The sequence below is a fragment of the Sminthopsis crassicaudata genome, chromosome 1, assembly GCF_048593235.1.
Source record: "Sminthopsis crassicaudata isolate SCR6 chromosome 1, ASM4859323v1, whole genome shotgun sequence".
NCBI classification, from domain to species: Eukaryota; Metazoa; Chordata; class Mammalia; order Dasyuromorphia; family Dasyuridae; genus Sminthopsis; species Sminthopsis crassicaudata.
Window position 1 is genome coordinate 143,648,517 of NC_133617.1, and position 16,864 is coordinate 143,665,380.

The 16,864-nt window shown below is 33.7% G+C and overlaps 1 protein-coding gene across 1 annotated transcript; it reads left to right on the forward strand.

Moving 5' to 3' along the window:
• The first annotated feature begins 64 nt into the window (after positions 1-64).
• Positions 65-14,544, forward strand: RIDA (reactive intermediate imine deaminase A). Its single transcript, XM_074268788.1, has 6 exons — positions 65-270; positions 6,986-7,091; positions 7,688-7,742; positions 8,817-8,885; positions 12,733-12,788; positions 13,825-14,544. The coding sequence occupies exons 1-6, from the start codon at positions 206-208 to the stop codon at positions 13,873-13,875; spliced, it is 402 nt and encodes a 133-aa protein (XP_074124889.1). The 5' UTR covers positions 65-205; the 3' UTR covers positions 13,876-14,544.
• Positions 14,545-16,864: the final 2,320 nt, after the last annotated feature.

The window sequence follows — 16,864 nt, forward strand, 5'->3', positions numbered from 1 at the left end:
TTCACGTGGCTCGTCTTTCCCGGGGAAACTACAACTCCCAGAATGCCGAGAGACTCCGCCTGGAGGCGCTTTCTTTTTGCCGAAACGTCATTTTGCAGGTGGGCTGGTCTGACTAAGTAGAAGAACCCGAAGAGCCTAAAGTTAGTCCTATTTATTTTTCGTGCATATTTCCCTGGAGAGAAGCTACGGAAGATAAAGAACCGACATGTCGTCCTTGATTAAGAAAGTGATCAGCACCGCGAAAGCACCGGGCGCAATCGGACCCTATAGGTAAGAACGGTAGGTGTTAGAATGGGCTTGTGTAAAAAAAATTTAAAAAAAAAATGGGCTTGTGTAAAAAAAAAAAAAAAAAAAAAAAAAAAAAAAGGGCTTGTATAAAAGTTTTTTTTTAAATGGGCTTGTGTAAAAAAAATTTTTTTAAAATGGGCTTGTGTAAAAAAAATTAAAAAAAAAAAGAATGAGCTTGTGTAAAAAAAAAAAAGAATGGGCTTGTGTGTGCCCTATAGGGGCGGTTTAGAGCTGAAAGAGAATAGAAGTCTGAGACTTGGTGACGTAGCTGGCGCTGTGATAGACAAGTCTCCCGCTGGCCAGCATGATCTTGTTTGTGGTATAAGATATAAAGAATAATTTCAAATCTGCTCACTAAGAAGGCACAGTCTCTGATTATAGTAAAGTATTTTGCATGCTGTTAATGGGTTTCATTCATTGAGAAAAAAAAATCTACGTACTCATACTCCTATTTCTTACTCTAGTATCACCAAGTCACCGCCTCGGATTGTTCTGCCGCCTAGCTGCTGGCTGTTAGGGAATTCAGATTGTAGAATCTGAATTAGGGCTAACAGGTGACAAAAAAATCATCCTGGAGGAGAGACACTCTCGTCTACCCACAGGAAAACTGGGGCCCAAAGGAACAGAGTCAATAAGTGTGGGAACCAGAGATCCAATCTGAGCATTTCTTCAAATCCGAGTGTCAGCTCTGACCCACTTTCCTTTTGTGTCCCTTTCTAAGCCAGGGCTCTTGTGTGCCAGAGAGCTTTTTGTCAGTGTGCTGAAACCCACAGCCCCTTTCTTAGAGTAGCATGTTTTTTTAAACAATTAGAAGAAATGCTGAGTTTTAATTAGAGTTTAATGTGGTAAAAAGATGTGATTTTTTTTCCCTATAAGTTCGCAGATTCCCGGAAATCTATCTAGAATCAGAACCCCTTGGAGTTTGCCTCAGGCTTTTCCAAGCCACAACCGGAACAGCTCTTGGCAAACTAAGCAAGTCTCTTTTGCGAAAACTGCTGCAGGTGAAGCGAAGCAATCGGAGTGACAAGTTTGGGAAAATTAGTTAATGTAGTAGAAAAAATAATGTTTTCTTTTGTTTTTCAAAGAAATTCCTGAATATGAGGCTCAATATGAGGGACCGTGCTAGGCATTTTAAAAGTTTTAAAAACTTGCAGACATGGGGTCCCACTCCTACAGATCTTGTATCAATAATTATCTATAAATAATTATATATAGAAGTTACCTATAAATGCATTGATAATCATAGTGATAAATCAAGTATTATTGTTCTCATCAGGAGATGCTAACTATCCAGGGGTTCTCAGACTACAGCCTGCAGGCCAGATGCTGCTCTCTGAGGACGTTTATGCGGTCCTCCGGGTTATGGCAAATGGGCTGAGGGGCGGAGACCGAGTGTGAGCTTTTGTTTTTACCATAGTCCGGCCCTCCCACAGTCTGAGGGACAGTGAACTGGCCCCCTATTTAAAAAGTCTGAGGATCCCTGCTTAACCATTGAATTTTCAGTTGGTCACTGAAATTTATGAAACCACTAAGATTTTGAGGAACACTGAATTTCTTTAATGGAAGGCGTATCCATACTGCTTTAATGAATCTTTTGACATATACGTAAGTGTATATAAATAGCTAGCATTAATATAGTGCTTTATGTGTTTTACATTACATGGTAATTATGTCAGAAAAATAAACTTCAAGCTATGAAGCAATTGATTCAATAAGCTACCATTTATTGTCTACTGTTCACCAGGCAATGATGATAATTAGGTTAAAAGGTAGATCTGATCAAAGTAATTTAAATACCATGCAAAATATGGGGGAGCTACAGTTTAGATAAGAGATGGCTTTGCTGTCAGTGAACTTAAATAAGAAATGAGATGCGTAAGTATAAAATGTTACATGAGTACACACACAAAAATATGTGAAGGCTAATAGAGAAGGTAGAGGAAGGTCTCATTTAAGTTTGACTTTGAAAGCATGGGAGAAAATTCAGCCAGTTTGGGAAAGGGAGGTGCACATTCATGGAATGGAAGAATAAGAAACAAGGTTAAAAAGACAATTGCCTTAGATTGTGGCAGGGCTTCAGTATCAGGCAGAATTTGACTTTTGTTCACCAAAATACCTTCCTCACCTCTGTGCTCTGACTTAACTCTCCCTTTCTGCAGGAAGAATTGGTTTGTTTGCCTCATTCCATTGAAAGCTCATCAATTACAAGTGGGTGGTGGTCCTGTGCCCTCACTTATCTCACATAAATTAATCAGGTTAGCCACTCCAATCTCATTCTCACCTCACTTAGGCTAATTAAGTGGATGATTGCTTTCACCATCCTGCAGTTGGGGCACACCCACAAAAACATTGCTTCTACTATAGTAGGGGAGCCAGTTGAAGAATGTGGAAGCTCATTCCACTCCTGGTCTAATGACTGGAGATAGCACTTAAGTGTAGTTTTCTATCCCTCAAATTAAGCTTGTTGAGGACAAGGATTGTCTTTTGGCTTATGTCTATTCCCAGTGCATCATTGTACCTTTCCTGGTGTCCCAGTAACACTTGAATGCTTGTTGACTAGTTGAGCTGACCCACCTTAGAGCTGAATTGAATTGAATGCTGTGTCTCAGTTTCCTTGTTTGCAAATAAGGATAAAATCTGTTTTGCAGGCTGCAGAAGATCCAAAAAAAAAAAAAAAAAAAAGGGGGGGGGGGAAATCCTTATTGGTACATGAATGATTGGGAACTTCTAGTTAGTCTTAAGAGCACATGAAAATCTTCCTGATGGCCCCCTCTCCAAAACCAAATTTCCTTGTATTTTCTATGGATTTCTGTTTGGGACAAGGGATTTCCCTCTTTCTCATGTTATGTCCGGTGTGACATGTGCCAGTCGAATAATAAACGCTTACTGCAGGACAAAAAAAAAAAAAAAATTGAATCTGCACAAATATGGGAGAGGACAAAAGGGAAAACTTCAATTGTTTTATCTTTTTTCTCCAAATCCATCCTTTCTTCCTAATTTTATTATTTCTGTAAAGGATACTATCATCCTTTTAGTTTTTCTAGGTTTACCAAATCAGTCAGCCTCAATTCCCTTACTTCCTCCTTGCCATCCCACGCCTTTCCCCATCCAATTAGTTGCCAATATATTAATTCTAATTCCACACTTTTCTCTTCATTCACATGTCCATTATACTAATTAAGATCCTTATAACCTTTCTACTGGATTCTTCTAATTGCCAATAATGGGTCTCTCCACTCTCCATTTCATCTTCCACATAGCTAGAAAAGTATTCTTCTAAAGCAAAAGTCTGACTATTTTACTCCTCTGCTTATGAAGTTTCAATTTTTCCCTATTGTCTCTGAAATAACATATCTTCATTTCTCACGAGGCTGTACTTATTTTCGACTTTTTTTTGGCTGTTCCACCATGCTCTTAGTAAACTCACCATTGGGAAATATCTTGCAAAGTTCAATGAACCTTGTTTCTTCACATCTCTTTAATTACCCCTCTGAGTGGAGGATAGAGCCATAAACTACCCTTTCATTACATGAAACTTAAGAACATCTACTCATATAAAATTAATGCACTGAGGATAAGAAAGGAAGTGATAAAGTGGGAAATCATCTTTGTTATCATAGTTCTCTGTTAAAGGTTTGGTATCTAAGATATGAAACAACATACATACATACACATTCATTAATAGATAGGTGGATGGATTTAAATTCTTTTGCCATTTTAAAATGGCAAGTCAATATTGGAGGGATTATGGAATGATTAGTAGAATTACAGCTATTTTGGAAAGAAATTTGGATTTATGAAAATAAAGTGACTAAAATAGCCATACCCTTTAAGCCAGAGATTCCATTCCTAGACTTATACCTCAACAAGACCATTGATGATAATAAAGTCTCCATATATAGCAGACTATTTATAGCTGCACTTAAAGTAGATTTTCTTCAATTGAGGGATGGCTAAACAAATTGTAGTACATGAGCATAATGTGATATGCTATCAGAAATAATGTATGTGATGAGTTTAGATAACAATGCAAAGATCTTTATGAATTGAAAATAGAGTAAGCAGAGCCAAGAAGACAATATATACAACTACAACAGTGTAAATAGGAAGATCAACTACAAACTAAAATATAAAAAGTGAAAATAATGAAATTATAAAGATCAAGCAGGACTTCAATGAAGAAATAGCAGAAGATACTTCCAAACCACCCTTCTCTAAAAAATTACTCTTAAATAGGATGGCTCTCTAGGAAGGGAAAGGATTCTTGGAATAATTATGGTGCAAAAACAAAAGATAACCACAAAAATTTATTTTTAAAAAGAATCACTTAGGGGCAGCTAGGTGGTGAAGTGGAGAGAGTATCGGCCCTAAAGTCAGGAGGACCTGAATTTAAATGTGACCTCACAGACTTAACACGTCTTAGCTGTGGGACCCTGGTCGAGTCACTTAACTCCAATTGCCTCAGAAAAAAAAAAAAAAAAAAAAAAAAAAAAAAAAAGTCATTTGACAGGAAAAGATAATGATGAATGTTGGAAGGGATGTGGGAAAACTGGGACACTGATACATTGTTGGTGGAGTTGTGAACTGATGTGACCAATTTGGAGAGCAAATTGCTGCTATGCCCAAAAAACTATCAAAATGTGCATAGCCTTTTACCCACATGTGCAAAAATGTTTGTGGCAGCTCTTTTTTGTAGTGGCAAGAAACTGAAAATTGAATGGATATCCATCAATTGGAGAATGGTTGGGTAAATTGTGATATATGAATGTTATGGAATATTATTGTTCTGTAAGAAACAACCAGCAGGATGATTTCAGAGAGGCCTGGAGAGACTTAACATGAACTGTTGCTAAATGAGTAGGAGAGCATTGTACACAGCAACAAGATTATGTGATGATTAATTCTGATGGACATGGCTCTTTTCTACAGTGAGATAATTCAGACTAGTCCCAGTGATCTTGTGATGTTGAGAACCATCTACACCCAGAGAGAGCACTGTGGAAACTGAGTGTGGATCACAACATAGTATTTTCACTCTTTTTCTTGTTGTTTGCTTGCATTTTGTTTTTTCTTTCTCACTTTTTTTCCTTTTTTTATTTGATTTTTCTTGTGCAGCAAGGTAATTATATAATTATGTATACATATATTGGATTTAACATATTTTTACCATGTTTAACACATATTGGATTACTTGCCATCTAGGGGAAGGGATGGGAGGAAAAATGAGGTTTTGCAAAGGTTAATGTTGAAAAATTACCCATGCATATGTTTTGAAAAATTAAAAAGCTTTAATTTAAAAATTTTAATTAAAAAAAAATTCTTTTTAGTTTATATTTGTATTCTGGTTATGTTGTATCCCAGCTCAGAACTGCCTGTCCAGGAAAAGGCCAAATGTGTTGAATGAACATTCTAGCCTTGGCATAGAATGGAGAGGGTGTTGTCACAAATTAACCAATCCGCACTTTTCAGAAAATCTGAAATAAATCTGAGAGAGTGTCACAACTTGCTATTATTGCATTAGTTATTGATTTCTAACTGTGCGTAGGTGGTTATTTTGGTGTTAAAATTTTTGAAATTACTAATAGTTTTAATGAATTATGTTTTTGGAAATGGTCTTGAGCTAAAAGACAGAACATATTTCTAGTTGATCACTATTGCCTGTGGTCTTGGAATAGTTCATGCAATATTCTATTCACCATTTTCATAGAGCTCTTATAATTAAGCACTGGCAAACTTCTGAAATGTTTCCCCAATAACAACAACAAAAAATGGAATATTATTATCTAATTATAGTATTATTTAATTCCTCATTTTACATATAAGGAAATAAAGTATGGAGGATAGAAACATACATGACTAAATTATATTTAGCATAAGATTTAACTATATATAGGATTTAGAGTAACATAGTACTCTGCAGGACATGTAAGAGACATTTGGTAAATATTAGCTATTGCTGATAGTAAACTTAGAGAAGTTTACAAATTAACAGGTTAACAGTTATCTATTTGTAGGCCAAGGTGAATCATGAAGAGGTGTTCATTTTTGTAATAAACAGATTCAACTCTCTTCTTAAGTTTCCTAAGTATTTTTTAATCACATCAATTTTTGTTTTCAAATACCTGTGATATAAATCATAGGATATCTGCTAGAGAAGTTCTTTTGTCCATAACAAAATCAGGAAAAGGAAATAAGAATGTTCTGAATAAAACAAATTCAAACTAATTAATAAGTCTATTAAATTGCTTATATATCTGATTTCAGAAACTATGTAATATGATATCAGGATTTTCTCTTCTTGGTTAACTATGCAAGCATCCACCAAATTTATCTCAAAATGTAGGGATACTTTAAATTTTTGTAACTGTTCAAAAGGCATTAACATAGTTTTTTTTCCTTTTTTAGCTATAACTTTTCTTCTATTATTGTAGCTTTTTTATTAATTATGAATCTCCAGCATTATTGTTATTAAAAACACACAAATAGAATGTTCTGTGAATTGAAAGTTCATTGGCCATTCCAATCCTTGTTCCAACTAGTTATAAGTAACAATTTATCTTCAGCTATTTTTGGAGGGGGAATCACAATAATACATTAAGAATATAATGAGTATATCTGTGTGGTGAAAACTATACATTTAATTAGTAAGTTTTCAAAATTTGATTTAAAGTATAATATTTGATCATTTTCATTACAGTCAAGCAGTGATGGTAGACAAAACCATGTATATTTCAGGACAGCTAGGCTTGGATCCTGCAAGTGGACAGCTTGTATCAGGAGGGGTGGCAGAGGAGGCAAATCAGGTAAGTGATTTTTTTACATTTTATTTTTCCTTTCCCTTTTAATATTGAGCAATTCAGAATTAGTCTCACTGATATAATCTTAAGTATTCTCAGCTAATATTGGCTCAGTTCTTTCACTAAAGACCTGTTCCTTCCTTGTGTCAAGAAAGTGATTCTGAGTTCTCAGTGCTATGCCAGAAGAGACCAAGTTGTGGCAGGTCAACAGACAGGGAAAACTTTGAGTGATGGATGTGGATGTCTATCTAAAACTAGATTATATAGATTCATAGCAGCATATCATCAAAGAAATGACTCAATGTCTAGTGAAAATTTACTGAGTATAGTAAAGAAAATTTTGCAGTGAGAGACTGGTTCAGTACAGAACTCCAAACATCTAACAAAACATAAAAGGATGTTGCTTCTCATTAGTTTACAGTAAGCTATTAAATGGAATGCCCATAGCCATTTGCAAAAAGGTGGGCTGGAAAGAGTCTGAAATTCAGACTAAATACCATATAAAGTCCTTGAATGGCAGGTTAATAAAAGATCATAAATTTAAGTTAATAATAACTTATGTATGCTATCAACACCTTAAACCTTTCTCCCTTGTATTACAGGCACTTAAAAACATAGGGGAAATTCTGAAAGCTGGTGGCTGTGATTACAGTAATGGTGAGTTAACTAATATCACTTTATAAGTGTGGAATAACAATTAAACTTGTGCTTCCAGAGCAGAAAACTAGGAGTTATATACAGGGAGGCCGAATAACTATTGAAAGATCTAGTTTTAGACATTACTGATCTTAGATCCACCTCTGGGGATTTCAGTCCACCTTGGTAATGATCTAAAGGACTTTTGCAGATCAAAGGCTTTTACTTTTCTTCCTTCTTAAGTATCACTAATCCTAAATAGTAAATTTCAGGAATTTGAACTGTACTCTAAGCTTTCTTGTTTCAGTTTTGCTGTACCACTTAGTCTTTTATTGTGTTTCCCTCTTTTTCTACTTATTTCAAACATACAATTCCTCCTTTCTTTCTATTCCAAATATCATTAACTTCAGGTGACAAGAATGTGTTTCTAGAGTTTGTTTAGAAAGATTATACAAATTTAATATTAAAATACGAGGATAAACTAATTAAAAGTGGATATAAATAACACCTACTTTCAGACTAGGTGATATTTAAACTTTCTAAACTGTTCTCTCAAGCTACAGTTTCTCTTTGGAGCCTCCTTCTTTCCAGCTGACTTAGAGTACTCTGGATCAAACTTATTTGATCATTCTGTAATTCCCAGTTCAGATACTCAGAAAACTATCTGATTTCATGGTGGACTTATGTATGTTCCAAATATAGTCTTAATTAATTGCCATACCCTCCTTCCTAAAAGCAAGGGAATATAAGAAAAGTAATGGCATTGTTCTCTCCAAAAATGTAATACAGTATCACCCTGAAAATATATAAGAATAAATTCATGTGCTAAAAGAATTTCCTAACAATTTGAGATCCAAAAAAGAAAATGGACTTCCTCACAAAATATTAAATTCCCTGTGTGAGATTTTTAACCGGGTGCTGTTATTGGACTTTTCTTTTTTCTTTATATGTCAGTTTCTCTCTATATAAAATATATTGCTTCTTAATATATACTCTATTCATATTTCAATATAAAAAGGGCACAAAATCTTATTTTGTTGCCAAAATAAATTTGGGGTTAGATTAAGTATCTCATCATAACAATGTGTTTTCTAGTGGTAAAGACAACTGTTTTGCTGGCTGACATAAATGACTTTAATGCTGTTAATGAAATCTACAAACAGTGTAAGTAACTTGTTTATTTCTCTTTTACATGCAATATAGTAATGGATTATGTTTACTTATTCACATTTATTAATTAAGATGTATTAAGCACAGTTAATATATGGCCCCCAAAAGACAATCAGAAGACTATTGATAACTACTATCAATACCAAACTATGTCTCTTTCATCTTGATAAATTCTTTAAAAAATTATATATAAAAATGTGTGTGTGTGTGTGTGTGTGTGTGTGTGTGTGTGAAAAGGGTATCCTTGATGAAAATATAAGAAGAGAACATCCAAGTTTTTGCAAACAGTTCTCTAGCAAACTTAATGTTTATAATCTCAGTATTAATTTTTTTTAAATACCCAAGAACATAGACTTTGTTATAATTGTTGGTTACATAAATGAATATAAATACAATTGGCTTGGTAGGGGGGAAAATGTAGTCTTAAAAGTTTCTCCAACAATAAGTATCTCATGAATATATTAAGATATTCGAGATTTCTTTGTGTGTGTGTGTGTGTGTATATATATATATATATATATATATATATATATATATATATAATTTCAGTGATAACTCATTTCAATAGTCCTCTAAGTATTAACATCAAGCAAGTTATAAAATAGGCAGATGTATCTTCCTCAAAGGTATTTGATATTTTCATTTTGATGGGCTCAAGGATCTGTGTGGAAGATTTCCATGTAGAAGGTTGAGGACCTATAGCTGATACTCATTGCAAATGATATGTGTTGATTGCATTAAACCCTTTGACATTACAGGGATTTCTCGTTGAATTTCATAATTATTCAAGACATCAGTCTAACCATCCACATAGAAAAAACTAAATTGATGAACGATGCATTTGAAATGCATTGGATAGCTAATCCATTGAATTATAAGTACATAGATTGGTAGTAGACAGTGTATATGGAAAATAAGTTGGATGCAGAATTAACTATGAAAAGAAAGTACTCTCTGGTTTATATTTAGAGAAACTATGTGGTACTACTTTTAATGATCCCAAGCCACTTTCCAATAGAAAAAAATTTTTTTATTAAATCCATATATTCTCCTGGAGAAGCTCTATGAATGTGAATCTTGAAATACTACAATCTCTGAAGAATCAAAGTGGCCGTGATCTAAAGGCCACTGGAGAGGGGTATGGTAAGCAAAAATTGGCTATAGCCAGTTGGCAGTACTGATCCAAGAAGTGATATATGGTATATATTATGAAAGAAATGTGTATTTGGCAAGTAGTATGAATTTGTCATTGACAAGAGCAAGGGATAACAAATAATCAGAGTGTAAATATAAAAATGCCTAGAAAAAGACCTCTGTACATATATATGTATGTACAGATACATATCTGATGTATCCCCTATAGAATACCTACAGAGGAAATAGAATAAGAAGGCATGGACAGGTTACCATCTGTATCAGTGGAGATGAAGGGGGTGTGAAACTGTGTTCCCTTTAAAATTATCACTCTGAAACTCTGTTCCCTTTAAAATTATCACTCTGAAACTCTGTTCCCTTTAAAATTATCACTCTGAAACTGTGTTCCCTTTTGATCTGTAAAATTAATACTCTGAAACTCTGTTCCCTTTGATTCCTTACCCCCAGACTCCAGAGACTCTATGAGAGCATATCCTCCTGGCTGGCCTTTTCTAAGGCAAATCACCCCATTGATAGCCTGGTAGCCAGATCCCCATTCAAATTATTTTGGGAGACCTGGGCCGGATATTGATAATCATCTAGGCCTGAAGACTTTCTCTTCAACCTGAAACCTGAGCCTCAAGATTCCTTTTTAAAGGGCAATTTCTAAACTCATTCTTTGCAGCATGTCCAAAGCAGGACTATGCCTTGTCCCTTGGTATAGCAGCCTGTCAGGACCCTGCCCACTGAGAAGGCATTCTCTTCTCAGTGCCAGCCATCATTTCCCTAATAGGACTTTGCCACTGAAGAACTCAGTTTTTCTAGCAAAGCTGACTTCTTATCCAACAATAAACTTCCATTATTGCCATCTAGAACTCTTCGGGTTTGTGAATTCTTTCACATTGGACCTGTGCTAACCAGAAAGGGTTCCCACAATTCTCTGCCCTGCAATAACCTCATCAGAATCTCAATTAAATAAAATCAAAAATCCACTGAAAATATTAAAGAATTTAATAGTAAACTAGATGTCACTAAGATCAAGGAAAGGGTGGTATACCATAGAAAGAGTAGACTTTTTACACTATAATTTGGGAGGAAAATTCTACAACCTACACAACATGAATAAGGACTTTATATTGCTTGGGAATAGGTGATATAAACTTCATTCTCCCTAAATAACTTAATTCTTTTAATTCCTATTTTAACTCATTTGAACATACCTAATAAAGTTAATTCTTTTTTTGATAATAATTATTTCAATATTGTAATTTCCACAAAAAGTCTTCTAATTGCCTCTAAGATATATATATATATATATTCAAATTTGTGTTGGAGAAATAATTATAAGACAGCTCCTTGATATTAGAAGGAAGGAAACAAATGTATAAGTGCTTTCTATGTGCCATATTCTGTTAACCACCGGAGATGTAAATATAAGTCAAAAAAAAAAAAAAAAGGACAATTCTTATCTTTAAGGAGCTTACATTCTATTGGAAGATACAGTGGTCAGTAAGACTTACTGAGTTTGCAGTATTAGGGGATATTTCCTAAAAATAGATCTGAAACTCAGAAGAGTACATAGGATTTGATATATAGAGTTAAGTCATTTGCTTAGAGGTACTGAGTAAGTGAGATTGCTAATAAAAAATATCCTGAAAAAGAAAGCTGAAGTTAGACTCTTAGAGAATATCCACTTTAGCAGGTTAATCAGAGGTTGAGATAGGAGCAAAAGAAAGAAGTTAATTGAAAATTATAATACTGTCATTGTTAGTAAAAATTGTTAAACAAGCCCAGCTGAATTTGTAAATTTTAATGGATGAAATTAGACCAGTTTTTAACGCTGTTCAGTATTGGGGGGGGGGGAGAAGGGGGAGGAACAGAAAAATTTGATAATATGAGTTATAAAGGGATCAAGGGATTATAGAGTAGTGGCTGGTGAAATATTAAAGGTTGTACACCATAGGGTAGAAACAAGTGAAATCAAAGTAGAGATAAGATTTAAAAAATAGGGAGAAGACAAGGGATCAAAGCTCACTTCACAGGCAAAGGTTAAGTTTACAATGAGAAAGATATTTTTGTTTGTTTTTTTATTTTCTAAAAGCTAGGTACTTGCTAAAAGAATAGAATTTCAAAATTAAGCATTTTGGAGGTGATGTGTGGTATTATGAATTGTTCCTGTGGTTATCTATAACTGAAGTGGGGTAGAAAAATAAGATATTGGAGCTGAAGTTGAAGAAACTGAGAAGTCAGGGTGTTATTTTTAAACTTTATGCCTTGTATTACAGTTATTTAAGTATATGTCTTCTGTTCCCTCATTAAACTATAAACTCCTTAAGGAAAAAAACAATGCCTGATTGACCACTGTATTCCAGAGCATCCAGCAAAATGTCTTTTATATAGTAGGAACTCTTTTTTTGAAGGGGAAAAGGGAAAAAATGTCAAAATCAAAGTTCAGTTTCATTTTTAAAAAATCCCCAAGTTCAAAAATCACAAAAACATTTTTGATCAAGAGATTGAAACTTTTAGTAGAAAAATATTGAATTACAGTAATCATTATATAAAGTATTTTATACAATGTAAGTTACATATTTGAAAATCAGTCTTGTTTTTCCTGTGATATACTTAATAAGATTCTTGATATTTAACTGATTTTTTTTTCTTAAACAATGTGCCATAGAGCTGTTTTTTATCATTGTTTTTAATCCAGATTTCAAGAGTAGTTTTCCAGCCAGAGCTGCTTACCAGGTTGCTGCTTTGCCCAAAGTAAGTTATTTTAAGATAACACATGATATTAGATATTAATTTCTACATTATATTCTGAATGTTCAACTAGCATTACTGGAAAATTTGAAAGAGAAGGACAATTCATGCCCTTTGTGGGCATGTATTACCTAGTTGAAGATATATAACACACATAGAGAAAACTGGACTTGATTTCAAGGATATAGGGAACTTTGGGAGGAGTAAAATGCCTCTCTAACAAGACATTTCAGTGCCCTGCATCTTAAGTCTTAGAGAATTATTGTCATATGAATATTCCCATTATTCTCATATTCTCTGAACCAGTAGTTCTCAAGAGTGTGGTCCAGGGCCCTGAAAGCCTTTCAGGGTGTTTGTGAGGTCAAAATTAAGACATTTTCATTTCTAGTATGATAAATATCAATAAATTTAATTTAAAAAACCCAAAAGGTCTTTGGGGGGCCAGGATCTTCAATTTTTAAGCATTCTTTTTAAGGGTTCCTTAAACCAAAAAGGTTGAGAGCTGCTGTATCTTATTCTTTATAGGAATGACAATACCTATCTCAGTTGGTTGTGAAGAACAAATGCGATATTTGATACTTCAAAGTATTATTTTAATTTTAATACAGTATCATCTAATTAATAACAACTGGCACCAGAATATCATTTAAAACCTAAAATAGTAAAACTATGTTTGCATAAAAGTGCTATATAAGTATAATGGATTCAATATCACTCCTGAGAGCTTTCATTTTCTTATATATCTTTGATTTTCAGAGTACATTTACATCTGTCAGTCTGGATGTATTTTACATGGTTCTGTCATGGTTGCTTTTTGTTCTGTGCCTAGAATCACAATTTCATTTCCCTATAAGAATGTTCTTTTCAGTGAATTTACTTAAAACCATCTACAACTTAACATTTAGTTTCTATTCAGTTTTACTGCTTTCCTTTTTGTGATACATTAAGAATATTTGAATAACATGTTTTGTTTTTTAAATATTAACCTTATTCACTGGTATATAATTACCTCTAAATTGTTTTGTTATTTTTCCCACAGGGAGGACATGTTGAAATTGAAGCCGTAGCTGTTGCAGGACTGAAATCCTGACTATAATTCATGCCCTCTACTGTTTTGCCAATTTGGTTAGGATAAATGATTGTTGTTACTTTTAATTCTGAAAATTAATGTGGAAATTATGAGCCTTAATGAAATGTAGAGGACTTGGCATTCTAGAAATGACATAATGGGTGAAAATGAATGCAAACTAAAATATTTACTGGAAAACACAATACATACAGCCATACTATTGAAAGTGAAAGGTAGGATATAGAAATTATGGTATTTCTCTACAAAATTAAATAAAAGCAAAGAGTAGAAAGAAATGCAGGTTGAAGCTTTTCTCCACGAATTCTGGATTGTTTTATATATGAAAGGAGAAAAAATAACATATTTGGAATTTAATTCTACTAAATACATAATCTGAGAAATAATTGATGAATGTTCTTATAATTAACTAATTTTATAAGAAAAATTAAGCAAAAAATCATTGTATGCATTCTTTCAATTAATTGCATGTAATGCTAAGGATTTAAAAATGACATTTCCTTCAAAAGACCATCAACTTCTTCTTAAAGAATTTCCACTGTTAATCTAATCAAAGAGTGTGGCAGAAATTAATGAGAAGAAAAAAAATACAAAGAAAGAAATTAATGGACCAAAAATTTCTAAATGACAAAATGTATTTTTTCTAATGGAAATAAAATGAAAACATGCACATTTTTTGTGTGGTAACATTTATTTTAGAAATATCATTATTATGAAACAGAATTTTGCTATTAAAAGCTTCTATAAGGTTTCTTCATCATCCATTCTATTTACCAAATATATAATGATACTTTGCCAATGATTTTAAAAGCCAAATAACTGGAATGTTTCTTTCCATATGGATAATGGAAGCTATCAAGATAAATAGAAGGCAGAAATTTTAAGAACTGGCAGAGACTAAAGCATTATCAATCAACAGACATTTTATACTAAATACTTATGTGTTCCAAAATATTGGGGATAAAAAAGATACAAACAGGACAAGTTTTGCTCTCAAGGAGCTTACAATGTAGTTGGGGAAGAATATATATCTATATAAGTATATACAAGATAATTTGGGGAAGGAAAGTGCTAATAACTAGGAATAAGTGGAAAGACTTCATAAAGGTTGGACCCTAGCTGGGCCTTGAAGGAAGCTTATGGAATCTGAGAGGTTGAAAAATGGGTGAATTTCAGGTATGAGAGGTTGCCGGTACAAAAGCACAAAACCAGGAAATAGGAGTATTATGTAGTGGAAACCTACATAATACAAAATAAAGATCCATTTGGCCAGACCATATAGTGTGAAGAGAGGGTATAATATGTAATAAAGTTAGTAAAATAGGTTGGAGTCAGGTTGTGAAAGATTTTTTAATGTCAAACAAACAGGAATTCATATTTGATTATAGAGGTAAGAGATAAGTTTATTGAGCAGGGTAGTGCCTTAATTAGACCTATAATTTAGGAAACCACTTGGACAGCTGTGCCGGAATGAGGAGAGAGTTGAGATAGAATAATTAACATATGTTAGGGCAGTTAGGTGGCACAGTGGACAGGACACAGAGTCAGGAAGATCTGAGTTCAAATGTGACTTCAAGATCCTTATTTGCTGTGGGTACCTGAGGAACTCACTTAACCCTGTTTGATCAGTTTCTTCAATTGTAAAATGAGTTAGAAGAAAAGGATGACAAATCACTTCAGTATCTTAGAAAACTCCAAATGGGTCACAAATAAATGATTGCAATGACTGAACATCAGAATAAGACAGGATGATGCTGAAGTTGTAAGCTTGAGTGATTAAAATGATGATGGTAGTAACCTCAAAATAAACAGGGAAGTTTGGGACATGGATATGTTTTAGGGAAAGATAATGAATTGTTTTTAAAATGTTGAATTTGTTATGTCTTTGGGACTTCTGGTTCAAAATTTCCAAGGCATAGCTAGTGATGTGGACCTGAAGCTCAGAAGAGGGAATAGAGCTTCATATATAAATCTGACAGTCATCAGGATAGAGATGATAATTAGCAAACCCATGAAAGCTAAATGCTCAAATTAAAGAATATCAAAAGAGAGAGGACCTAGACTGAAAATATTCAGGGATGCATTGATAAGTACTGCTGCCAATCATACTAACATAAAGAGATATTCTAGTAACTGATTTATTATATCCCTGAAGCACAGGGTCCTGATATTTAAAAAATGACTGCTGAGGACTAGAAAAAATTTTCATAGGGGGCAGCTAGGTGGTGCAGTGGATAGAGCACCAGCCCTGAATTCAGGAGGACCCAAGTTCAAATCTGGTCTGACACTTAACACTTCCTAGCTGTGTGACACTGGGCAAGTCACTTAACCCCAGCCTAAAAAAAAAAAAAAAAAAGAAAAAATTTTCATAATACTAAAAGTCTCTAATTATATCGGGAAAAAAAAAAGGAAAGATTTGTATTTCAAAGATAAACTTGAATTTTTTCAAACTTAAAAAAAAATTAGCATTTTTATTTACAGTTTTGAATTCCAAATTCTGTCAATCCTTCGCTGCCTCCCTCCTTGAAATGGTAAACAATTAGATGCAGGTTATACATGTGCAATTACATAAAACATTTCCATACTACTCATTTTTTACAAGAAGATGCAATAAAAAAAAATGAAAGTGAAAAACAGTATACTTCAGTTTGTATTCAATCAATATCAATTCTTTCTTTGAAGACAGATAATATGCTTCATCATTAGTCCTTTTGGATTGTCTTGGTATTGCTGAGAATAAGTCATTCACAATTCTTCATTAAACAATATTGCTGTTACTAGATACAACATTCTCCTGGTTCTGTTCATTTCACTCAGTGTCAGAGCATGTAAGACTTTCCAGGTTTTTCTGAAATCATCCTTCTTTCCTGCTTATTTTCTGAAACCATCCTGCTTGTCATCCTTATGGGACAATAATATTTAATTCCAATTATATACCGCTACAGCTTGTTTAAGCCATTCCCCAATTAATGGGCATTCCTTTAATTTCCAA

Excerpts from the sequence above, each read along its gene's own strand:
- RIDA (XM_074268788.1), top strand. The coding sequence starts at position 206 with ATGTCGTCCTTGATTAAGAAAGTGATCAGCACCGCGAAAGCACCGGGC. Across the intron at positions 271-6,985 it reads GGCGCAATCGGACCCTATAG|TCAAGCAGTGATGGTAGACA; the intron begins GTAAGAACGGTA and ends TTTTCATTACAG. Across the intron at positions 7,092-7,687 it reads TGGCAGAGGAGGCAAATCAG|GCACTTAAAAACATAGGGGA; the intron begins GTAAGTGATTTT and ends CTTGTATTACAG.